General features: G+C 43.1%; 1 protein-coding gene across 1 annotated transcript in view; it reads left to right on the top strand.

Moving 5' to 3' along the window:
• Window positions 1–760: 760 nt before the first annotated feature.
• LOC135515402 (voltage-gated potassium channel subunit beta-3-like) overlaps window positions 761–12,577 on the top strand; it is a 49,038-nt gene continuing 37,221 nt past the window's right edge. Inside the window, exons 1-5 of the mRNA XM_064939078.1 lie at window positions 761–840; window positions 938–982; window positions 4,961–5,005; window positions 7,592–7,635; window positions 10,739–10,825. Coding sequence (XP_064795150.1) covers window positions 761–840; window positions 938–982; window positions 4,961–5,005; window positions 7,592–7,635; window positions 10,739–10,825 — 301 coding nt within the window. The remainder of the gene's footprint in view (window positions 841–937; window positions 983–4,960; window positions 5,006–7,591; window positions 7,636–10,738; window positions 10,826–12,577) is intronic.

Raw genomic sequence — 12,577 nt, 5'->3', positions numbered from 1 at the left:
ATGGGGAGAAGGAGAAGAGGACCAAGGTGCAGCGTGGTAAGTATTCATAATACTTTTAATAAATACGAATACTTGAACAAAAAAACAACACGACAAACGAACAGTTCTGCAAGGTGCAATACACACAAAACAGAAAACAACTATCCACAACCCATAGTGGGAAAACAGGCTGCCTAAGTATGGTTCTCAATCAGAGACAACAATTGACAGCTGCCTCTGATTTGGAAAACACATAGAAATCTAACACACAGAACCAAACATAGAATGCCCACCCCAACTCACGCCCTGACCAAACTAAAATAGAGACATTAAAAAAGGAACTAAGGTCAGGACTTGACAAGGGGAATGACAGATATAGGGGAGATAATCAAGGAGGTGATAGAGTCCAGGGGTGTCATGAGGCGCAGGTGCACCTGGTGACAGGTGCGCGAGACGATGGTGACAGGTGTGCGGGGTAATCAGCAGCCTGAGGACATCGAGGCCGGAGAGGGAGTGTACATGACACAAATAGGGTATTGTATTGTTTTATTTTTAATTGTTGTTTTAATTTATTTTTTCACTTGGACATTGTGGGTTACTGTAAGGCAACAAAAGGTGAACATTTTGAAAAGGGGTGGTGACTATCTATACCCACTGTATGTGTGTGTTTTCATTCATTGTGTGTGTGTGTGTGTGTGTGTGTGTGTGTGTGTGTGTGTGTGTGTGTGTGTGTGTGTGTGTGTGTGTGTGTGTGTGTGTGTGTGTGTGTGTGTGTGTGTAGATGGCAGAGAGCCTGATGACCATAGCCTATGACAACGGAGTGAACCTGTTTGACACAGCAGAGGTTTACGCTTCAGGAAGGTACGCTACTCTCTCTGCCCTTCTCCACCCAGTAGGCAAGCATATACTTCATAGATGGCTAAATGTAGTGATTTGTGTGTGTGTCTCTCTCGCACAGGGCTGAGACGACTTTGGGTAAAATCCTAAAGAAGAAGGAATGGAGGTGAGGCCCATCCTCTTACACTCTTTCACTCATTCTCTCCATCCGTCTGTCACTGATGGTGACAGCTCAGCAATAATACTGAAATAATGTCTATCCCCCTCTCCTCCTTTGCTCCATCTAATACCTTACTTCTCCCTCTCTCCTCCAACTCCATCTAATACCTTACTTCTCCCTCTCTCCTCCAACTCCATCTAATACCTTACTTCTCCTCCTTCGCTCCATCTAATACCTTACTTCTCCCCCTCTCCTCCAACTCCATCTAATACCTTACTTCTCCCTCTCTCCTCCTTCGCTCCATCTAATACCTTACTTCTCCCCCTCTCCTCCTTCGCTCCATCTAATACCTTACTTCTCCCTCTCTCCTCCTTCGCTCCATCTAATACCTTACTTCTCCCTCTCTCCTCCTTCGCTCCATCTAATACCTTACTTCTCCCTCTCTCCTCCAACTCCATCTAATACCTTACTTCTCCCTCTCTCCTCCAACTCCATCTAATACCTTACTTCTCCTCCTTCGCTCCATCTAATACCTTACTTCTCCCTCTCTCCTCCAACTCCATCTAATACCTTACTTCTCCTCCTTCGCTCCATCTAATACCTTACTTCTCCCTCTCTCCTCCTTTGCTCCATCTAATACCTTACTTCTCCCCCTCTCCTCCAACTCCATCTAATACCTTACTTCTCCCTCTCTCCTCCTTCGCTCCATCTAATACCTTACTTCTCCCTCTCTCCTCCTTCGCTCCATCTAATACCTTACTTCTCCCTCTCTCCTCCAACTCCATCTAATACCTTACTTCTCCCTCTCTCCTCCTTCGCTCCATCTAATACCTTACTTCTCCTCCTTCGCTCCATCTAATACCTTACTTCTCCCTCTCTCCTCCAACTCCATCTAATACCTTACTTCTCCCCCTCTCCTCCAACTCCATCTAATACCTTACTTCTCCCCCTCTCCTCCAACTCCATCTAATACCTTACTTCTCCCTCGCTCCTCCTTCGCTCCATCTAATACCTTACTTCTCCCTCTCTCCTCCTTCGCTCCATCTAATACCTTACTTCTCCCCCTCTCCTCCAACTCCATCTAATACCTTACTTCTCCCTCTCTCCTCCTTCGCACCATCTAATACCTTACTTCTCCCTCTCTCCTCCTTCGCTCCATCTAATACCTTACTTCTCCCTCTCTCCTCCTTCGCTCCATCTAATACCTTACTTCTCCCCCTCTCCTCCAACTCCATCTAATACCTTACTTCTCCCTCGCTCCTCCTTCGCTCCATCTAATACCTTACTTCTCCCTCTCTCCTCCTTCGCTCCATCTAATACCTTACTTCTCCCTCTCTCCTCCAACTCCATCTAATACCTTACTTCTCCCCCTCTCCTCCAACTCCATCTAATACCTTACTTCTCCCTCTCTCCTCCTTCGCTCCATCTAATACCTTACTTCCCCCCCTCTCCTCCAACTCCATCTAATACCTTACTTCTCCCCCTCTCCTCCTTCGCTCCATCTAATACCTTACTTCTCCCTCTCTCCTCCAACTCCATCTAATACCTTACTTCTCCCCCTCTCCTCCAACTCCATCTAATACCTTACTTCTCCCTCTCTCCTCCTTCGCTCCATCTAATACCTTACTTCTCCCCCTCTCCTCCTTCGCTCCATCTAATACCTTACTTCTCCCTCTCTCCTCCTTCGCTCCATCTAATACCTTACTTCCCCCCCTCTCCTCCTTTGCTCCATCTAATACCTTACTTCTCCCTCTCTCCTCCTTCGCTCCATCTAATACCTTACTTCTCCTCCTTCGCTCCATCTAATACCTTACTTCTCCCTCTCTCCTCCAACTCCATCTAATACCTTACTTCTCCCCCTCTCCTCCAACTCCATCTAATACCTTACTTCTCCCCCTCTCCTCCTTCGCTCCATCTAATACCTTACTTCTCCCCCTCTCCTCCAACTCCATCTAATACCTTACTTCTCCCTCTCTCCTCCTTCGCTCCATCTAATACCTTACTTCCCCCCCTCTCCTCCAACTCCATCTAATACCTTACTTCTCCCTCTCTCCTCCAACTCCATCTAATACCTTACTTCTCCCTCTCTCCTCCTTCGCTCCATCTAATACCTTACTTCTCCCTCTCTCCTCCTTCGCTCCATCTAATACCTTACTTCTCCCTCTCTCCTCCTTCGCTCCATCTAATACCTTACTTCTCCCTCTCTCCTCCAACTCCATCTAATACCTCACTTCTCCCTCTCTCCTCCTTCGCTCCATCTAATACCTTACTTCTCCCTCTCTCCTCCAACTCCATCTAATACCTTACTTCTCCCTCTCTCCTCCTTCGCTCCATCTAATACCTTACTTCTCCCCCTCTCCTCCTTCGCTCCATCTAATACCTTACTTCTCCCTCTCTCCTCCTTCGCTCCATCTAATACCTTACTTCTCCCTCTCTCCTCCAACTCCATCTAATACCTTACTTCTCCCTCTCTCCTCCAACTCCATCTAATACCTTACTTCTCCTCCTTCGCTCCATCTAATACCTTACTTCTCCCTCTCTCCTCCTTCGCTCCATCTAATACCTTACTTCTCCCCCTCTCCTCCAACTCCATCTAATACCTTACTTCTCCCTCTCTCCTCCTTCGCTCCATCTAATACCTTACTTCTCCCTCTCTCCTCCTTCGCTCCATCTAATACCTTACTTCTCCCTCTCTCCTCCTTCGCTCCATCTAATACCTTACTTCTCCCTCTCTCCTCCTTCGCTCCATCTAATACCTTACTTCTCCCTCTCTCCTCCTTCGCTCCATCTAATACCTTACTTCCCCCCCTCTCCTCCAACTCCATCTAATACCTTACTTCTCCCTCTCTCCTCCTTCGCTCCATCTAATACCTTACTTCTCCCTCTCTCCTCCAACTCCATCTAATACCTTACTTCTCCCTCTCTCCTCCTTCGCTCCATCTAATACCTTACTTCTCCCTCTCTCCTCCTTCGCTCCATCTAATACCTTACTTCTCCCTCTCTCCTCCAACTCCATCTAATACCTTACTTCTCCCCCTCTCCTCCTTCGCTCCATCTAATACCTTACTTCTCCCTCTCTCCTCCAACTCCATCTAATACCTTACTTCTCCCTCGCTCCTCCTTCGCTCCATCTAATACCTTACTTCTCCCTCTCTCCTCCTTCGCTCCATCTAATACCTTACTTCTCCCTCTCTCCTCCAACTCCATCTAATACCTTACTTCTCCCTCTCTCCTCCTTCGCTCCATCTAATACCTTACTTCTCCCTCTCTCCTCCTTCGCTCCATCTAATACCTTACTTCTCCCTCTCTCCTCCTTCGCTCCATCTAATACCTTACTTCTCCCTCTCTCCTCCTTCGCTCCATCTAATACCTTACTTCTCCCCCTCTCCTCCTTCGCTCCATCTAATACCTTACTTCTCCCCCTCTCCTCCAACTCCATCTAATACCTTACTTCTCCCTCTCTCCTCCTTCGCTCCATCTAATACTTACTTCTCCCCCTCTCCTCCTTCGCTCCATCTAATACCTTACTTCCCCCCCTCTCCTCCAACTCCATCTAATACCTTACTTCTCCCCCTCTCCTCCAACTCCATCTAATACCTTACTTCTCCCTCGCCCCTCCTTTGCTCCATCTAATACCTTACTTCTCCCTCGCTCCTCCTTCGCTCCATCTAATACCTTACTTCTCCCCCTCTCCTCCAACTCCATCTCATCCCCCTTCCTCTATTAATCATCCATCCCTCTTCTCCCCCCTCCCCCCCTCTTTCTCCACTCTCTCTACCCTCTCTCTAACTTCTCTCTCTCTTACTTTCTCTTTCTCTTCCCCTCTCTCTCTTCCTTTCTCTTTCTCTTCCCCTCTCTCCCTCACGCCTTTCTCTCTCTCTCCCTCTTCCCCCTCTTCCACCTCTCTTTCTATCCTCCCTATCTCTTTCCTCCCTCTCCTCCTCCCTCTCTCTCTCCCCCTCTCTTTCTCTCTGTATCCATCAGGAGGTCTAGTTATGTGGTGACCACTAAGATCTACTGGGGAGGACAGTAAGTGTCTCTAAAAGCAGATGTTTCATTTTTTGACTCTGTTGTGTGTCTCTAAAAGCAGTAGTTTAATAGTTTGACTCTGTTGTGTGTCTCTAAAAGCAAATGTTAATAGTTTGACTCTGTCTCTTAAATCAGTTATTTTGTTTCTGTTGGAAATGTCTTTTAACCTTAAAGGGATACTTCAGGATTTTGGCAATGAAGCCCTTTATCTACTTCCCCAGAGTCAGATGAACCAGTGGATACCATGTGTATGAAGGAAGTTTGAGGTTGTTCCATGTGGCTCAGTTGGTAGAGCACTTGCAATGCCAGGGTTGTGGGTTCAATTCCAACGGGGGACCAAAACAAAAATGTATGCACATTATGTCGCTCTGGATAAGAGTGTTTTTAAAAATGTAGTTTTCCGAAACAATGAAGCAATGGAACAGCAAGCAGCATCAAGAGCCAGGTATCCACGAGCTCATCTGACTCTGGGGAAGAAGATAAAGGGCTTCATTCCAAAACTATCCCCTTCAACTGACAGAATGTCCAAAAGAGGACAGTTTATTTATTTATTTCACCTTTATTTAACTAGGTAGGCTAGTTGAGAACAAGTTCTCATTTACAACTGAGACCTGGCCAAGATAAAGCAAAGCAGTTCAACACATACAACAACACAGAGTTACACATGGAGTAAACAAAACATACAGTCAATAATAAAGTAGACAAAATAAAAAAAAAGTCTATATACAGTGAGTGCATTTGAGGTAAGATAAGGCATTAAATAGGACATGGTGGCGAAGTAATTACAATATAACAATTAAACACTGGAATGGTATATGTTGCCGTGGCAATTTCCTGTATTGCCAAATGGGGAGAGTTACAAACCACACACCAGTCAGAGTTATACTTAAACTTCACCTTTAATAATAATTAAGCTTTTGTAATAGCATTTGACTCTCAACAATTCACTATCTCTAATGAAAAGTTGAGAGTGTCAACATAATGGCATCTGAGATCTTTTATAGTAAAGATCCACCCCTCTCAACTCACATGACGAACTACAGATCTTAGGAAACTTCACAAGGGCCTTTTACTTGAGAGAGGAGTATCCCAAAGCCAGATAGCATTAGCTATAAATTATTGTTCAGTTTGCTCTCTAAGACGAAGTTCTAATCTCGTTCCTTGTACTTCATAGTACCAAAACATTACCTCATCCAAGGCATAACTCAATTGTCAACTCTATGTACACCCATCTCAAGTAAACCCCCTCTTCTCCCCACTCCTGGACAAGCTCACTGAGGGGAGTGACTTGTGCACAGACATTGTGGAGCCAAGAGATAATTGGTTCCCCCTTAATCACACCATCCCTTCACATGGTTTAACAGATACATTCACATATGAAGACAATGTTCCATTCTGACCTCTCCCTTTCTGATATTCTGCATATTACCAGAGACGTGTAAAAGACAAGCCTGACCTCTCCCCTCTCTGGGCCCCAAGTAACTGAGCCCTAGCTGAGAAGGGAAAAGTGCAACTGCCAACAGTATAGTCCAAAGGGAGACATTCTAATGACAAGTATCTCTCATAAGCATATTATGCAAATAAAACATCTTACTTATCTATGTTACCCAACTAATTCTGATTCATCCTCCACAATGTGCAGAAGATGAATGTGCAAGTAGGGATACTGGGGTGCAAAGGCGCAAGATAAATAAATAAATACAGTATGGGATGCGGTAGTTGGGTGGGCTGTTTACAGATTGGCTTTGTACAGGTGCAGTGATCTGTGAGCTGCTCTGACAGCTGGTGCTTAAAGCTAGTGAGGGAAATATGAGTCTCCAGCTTCAGTGATTATTGCAGCTCGTTCCAGTCATTGGCAGCAGAGAACTGGAAGGAAAGGCGGCCAAAGGAATGAATTGGCTTTGGGGGTGACCAGTGAAATATCCCTGCTGGAGCGCGTGCTACGAGTGTGTGCTGCTATGGTGACTAGTGAGCTGAGATAAGGCGGGGCTTTACCAAGAAAAGACTCACAGATGACCTGGAGCCAGTGGGTTTGGCGATGAGAGTGAAGCGAGGGCCAGCCAACGAGAGCGTACAGATTGCAGTGCTGGGTAGTATATGGGGCTTGGTGACAAAATGGATGGCACTGTGATAGACTGCATCCAATTTGTTGAGTAGAATGTTGGAGGCAATTTTGTAATGACATCGCCAAAGTTGAGGATTGGTAGGATGGTCAGTTTTACGAGGGTATGTTTGACAGCAGGAGTGAAGGATGCTTTGTTGCGAAATAGGAAGCCGATTCTAGATATCATTTTGGATTGGAGTTATAGGATTGCCCGGGGTGTTAAGCATGTCCAAGTTTAGGTCACCTAGCAGCACAAGCTCTGAAGACAGATGGGGGGCAATCCGTTCACATATGGTGTCCAGTGCACAGCTGGGGGCAGAGGATGGTCTATAGCAAGCGGCAAAGGTGAGAGGCTTGTTTCTGGAATGGTGGATTTTTAAAAGTAGATGCTCAAATTGTTTGGGTAAGGTCTGGACAATAAGGTTTGGACAATAAGTTCTACCTGAACACTAAGCCATAACTTCCTCTTACTTCCTGTGAAGGGCGGAGACGGAGAGAGGGTTGTCTCGGAAACACATCATTGAAGGTATGACATCACTTCCTCCTCACAGAGCTATGTCCACTAGCTCAGTGACATCTACAGCTGACAGCTCAGAACATAGAGGAAAGAGAGACCAAGCTGAAAGAGAGGGATTGAGGGTCAAAGGAGAGCAGAGGGATTGAGGGTCAAAGGAGAGCAGAGGGATTGAGGGTCAAAGGAGAGTCGAGGGATTGAGGGTCAGAGGAGAGCCGAGGGATTGAGGGTCAAAGGAGAGCCGAAGGATTGAGGGTCAAATGAGAGCAGAGGGATTGAGGGTCAAAGGAGAGCAGAGGGATTGAGGATCAAAGGAGAGCCGAGGGTATGAGGGAGAAAGGAGTGATAAATATCATAGTGATAATGTCATAGTGGTGATGTCATAGCGATTATGTGGTGTGAAAAATGGCATAACGATAATGTAGTGATGATGTTATAGTGATGATGTCATAGTGATGATGTAGTGATGATGCCATAGTGGAAATGCCATAGTGATGTCAGTGATGATGTAGCGATACTATCATAGTGATGATGTCATAGTGGAAATGTCATAGTAATGATGTAAAAGTGATGCTGTAGCAATAATATCATAGTGATGATGTCATAGTGGAAATATCAGAGTGATGATATGATATAGCGATAATGTCATAGTAATAATGTCATAGTGATGATGTAGTGATTACGTCATAGTGGAAATATCATAGTGATGATGTCATAGTGATGATGTAGTGAAAATGTCACAGTGATGATATCATAGTGATGATGTCACAGTGATGATGTGGTGATGTCATAGTGATGATGTCATAGTGATGATGCCATAGTGATGATGTAGTGTTAATGTCAAAGTGATGATGTAGTGTTAATGTCATAGTGATGATATCATAGTGATGATGTCATAGTGATGATGTAGTGTTAATATCATAGTGATGATGTAGTGGTAATGTCATAGTGATGATGTAGTGTTAATGTCATAGTGATGATATCATAGTGATGATGTAGTGTTAATGTCATAGTGATGATGTAGTGTTCATGTCATAGTGATGATATCATAGTGATGATGTCATAGTGATGATGTATTGTTAATGTCATGGTGATGATGTAGTGTTAATGTCATAGTGATGATATCATAGTGATGATGTCATAGTGATGATGTATTGTTAATGTCATAGTGATGATGTAGTGTTAATGTCATAGTGATGATATCATAGTGATGATGTCATAGTGATGATGTAGTGTTAATATCAAAGTGATGATGTAGTGTTAATGTCAAAGTGATGATGTAGTGAAAATGTCATAGTGATGATATCATAGTGATGATGTAACAGTGATGATGTCATAGTGATGATGTAGTGTTAATGTCAAAGTGATGACGTAGTGAAAATGTCATATTGATTATTTAGTGAAAATGTCACAGTGATGATGTCATAGTGATGATTTAGTGAAAATGTCACAGTGATGATGTCGTGTTAATGTCGTTGTGATGATGTAGTGTTAATGTCATAGTGATGATGAAGTGAAAATGTCAAAGTGATGATGTAGTGTTAATGTCATAGTGATGATGTAGTGAAAATGTCAAAGTGATGATGTAGTGAAAATGTCACAGTGAGGATGTAGTGAAAATGTCATAGTGATGATGTAACAGTGATGATGTCATAGTGATTATGTAGTGAAAATGTCAAAGTGATGATGTAGTGAAAATGTCACAGTGATGATGTAGTGAAAATGTCAAAGTGATGATGTAGTGAAAACGTCATAGTGATGATGTCATAGTGATGATGTAGTGTTAATGTCATAGTGATGATAGTAGTGTTAATGTCACAGTGATGATGTCATAGTGATGATGTAGTGTTAATGTCATAGTGATGATGTAATGAAAATGTCACAGTGAGGATGTAGTGAAAATGTCACAGTGATGATGTAGTGATAATGTCATAGTGATGATGTAGTGTTAATGTCATAGTGATGATGTAGTGAAAATGTCACAGTGATGATGTAGTGTTAATGTCATAGTGATGAAGTAGTGTTAATGTCATAGTGATGATGTAGTGAAAATGTCACAGTGAGGATGTAGTGAAAATGTCACAGTGATGATGTAGTGATAATGGCATAGTGATGATGTAGTGTTAATGTCATAGTGATGATGTAGTGAAAATGTCACAGTGATGATGTAGTGTTAATGTCATAGTGATGATGTAGTGTTAATGTCATATTGATGATTTACTGAAAATGTCACAGTGATTATGTCATAGTGATGATGTAGTGTTAATGTCAAAGTGATGATGTAGTGTTAATGTCATAGTGATAATGTAGTGTTAATGTCATAGTGATGATGTAGTGTTAATGTCATAGTGATGATGTAGTGTTAATTTCATAGTGATGATGTAGTTTAATGTCATAGTGATGATGTAGTGAAAATGTCACAGTGATGATTTAGTGAAATTGTCATAGTGATGATTTAGTGTTAATGTCAAAGTGATGATGTAGCGTTAATGTCATAGTGATCATGTAGTGAAAATGTCAAAGTGATGATGTAGTGAAAATGTCACAGTGATGATGTATTGAAAATGTCAAAGTGATGATGTAGTGTTAATGTCGTAGTGATGATGTAGTGTTAATGTCATAGTGATCATGTAGTGAAAATGTCAAAGTGATGATGTAGTGAAAATGTCACAGTGATGATGTATTGAAAATGTCAAAGTGATGATGTAGTGTTAATGTCGTAGTGATGATGTAGTGTTAATGTCATAGTGATGATGTAGTGTTAATGTCAAAGTGATGATGTCATAGTGATGATGTCACAGTGATGATGTAGTGTTAATGTCATAGTGATGATGTAGTGTTAATGTCATAGTGATGATGTAGTGTTAATGTCACACTGATGATGTCATAGTGATGATGTAGTGTCAATGTCATAGTGATGATGTAGTGTTAATGTCAAAGTGATGATGTAGTGAAAATGTCACAGTGATGATGTCAGTGTTGTCAGTGATGATAATGTAGTGATGATGTCATAGCCGTGTTCCAGGTCTGAGGGATATCTGTCTCATAGTGATGTTAGAGTGATGATTTAATAATGACGTATTGAAGTGATGATGATGTAACCTCTTTGATCCAGGTCTGAGGGATTCTTTGTCTCGGCTGCAATTGGAGTATGTTGACATCGTCTTCGCAAACCGCACAGACATCAACTCACCTATGGAGGGTAATAACCATAACCATATTTTATTGAACAGATTGGACAGTAGAGATAAGACTGGCAGGACATTAGAGATAAGACTGGCAGGACATTAGAGATAAGACTGGCAGGACATTAGAGATAAGACTGGCAGGACAGTAGAGATAAGACTGACAGGACAGTAGAGATAAGACTGGCAGGACATTAGAGATAAGACTGGCAGGACATTAGAGATAAGACTGGCAGGACATTAGAGATAAGACTGGCAGGACAGTAGAGATAAGACTGGCAGGACATTAGAGATAAGACTGGCAGGACAGTAGAGATAAGACTGACAGGACAGTAGATATAAGACTGACAGGACAGTAGAGATAGGACTGACAGGACAGTAGAGATAAGACTGACAGGACAGTAGAGATAAGACTGGCAGGACAGTAGAGATAAGACTGGCAGGACATTAGAGATAAGACTGGCAGGACAGTAGAGATAAGACTGGCAGGACAGTAGAGATAAGACTGGCAGGACAGTAGAGATAAGACTGACAGGACATTAGAGATAAGACTGGCAGGACATTAGAGATAAGACTGGCAGGACATTAGAGATAAGACTGGCAGGACATTAGAGATAAGACTGGCAGGACAGTAGAGATAAGACTGACAGGACAGTAGATATAAGACTGACAGGACAGTAGAGATAGGACTGACAGGACAGTAGAGATAAGACTGACAGGACAGTAGAGATAAGACTGGCAGGACAGTAGAGATAAGACTGGCAGGACATTAGAGATAAGACTGGCAGGACATTAGAGATAAGACTGGCAGGACAGTAGAGATAAGACTGGCAGGACAGTAGAGATAAGACTGACAGGACAGTAGAGATAAGACTGGCAGGACATTAGAGATAAGACTGGCAGGACATTAGAGATAAGACTGACAGGACATTAGAGATAAGACTGGCAGGACAGTAGAGATAAGACTGACAGGACAGTAGAGATAAGACTGGCAGGACAGTAGAGATAAGACTGACAGGACAGTAGAGATAAGACTGACAGGACAGTAGAGATAAGACTGGCAGGACAGTAGAGATAAGACTGACAGGACAGTAGATATAAGACTGACAGGACAGTAGAGATAGGACTGACAGGACAGTAGAGATAAGACTGACAGGACAGTAGAGATAAGACTGGCAGGACAGTAGAGATAAGACTGGCAGGACATTAGAGATAAGACTGACAGGACATTAGAGATAAGACTGGCAGGACAGTAGAGATAAGACTGGCAGGACATTAGAGATAAGACTGGCAGGACATTAGAGATAAGACTGGCAGGACATTAGAGATAAGACTGGCAGGACAGTAGAGATAAGACTGACAGGACAGTAGAGATAAGACTGGCAGGACATTAGAGATAAGACTGGCAGGACATTAGAGATAAGACTGGCAGGACATTAGAGATAAGACTGGCAGGACAGTAGAGATAAGACTGGCAGGACATTAGAGATAAGACTGGCAGGACAGTAGAGATAAGACTGGCAGGACATTAGAGATAAGACTGGCAGGACAGTAGAGATAAGACTGGCAGGACATTAGAGATAAGACTGGCAGGACAGTAGAGATAAGACTGACAGGACAGTAGATATAAGACTGACAGGACAGTAGAGATAGGACTGACAGGACAGTAGAGATAAGACTGACAGGACAGTAGAGATAAGACTGGCAGGACAGTAGAGATAAGACTGGCAGGACATTAGAGATAAGACTGGCAGGACAGTAGAGATAAG

This window comes from Oncorhynchus masou, chromosome 27, assembly GCF_036934945.1.
Source record: "Oncorhynchus masou masou isolate Uvic2021 chromosome 27, UVic_Omas_1.1, whole genome shotgun sequence".
In the NCBI taxonomy this organism is placed as follows: Eukaryota; Metazoa; Chordata; class Actinopteri; order Salmoniformes; family Salmonidae; genus Oncorhynchus; species Oncorhynchus masou.
The sequence above is the reverse complement of the archived record's forward strand: the minus strand, read 5'-3'. Positions and strand labels throughout refer to the sequence as shown.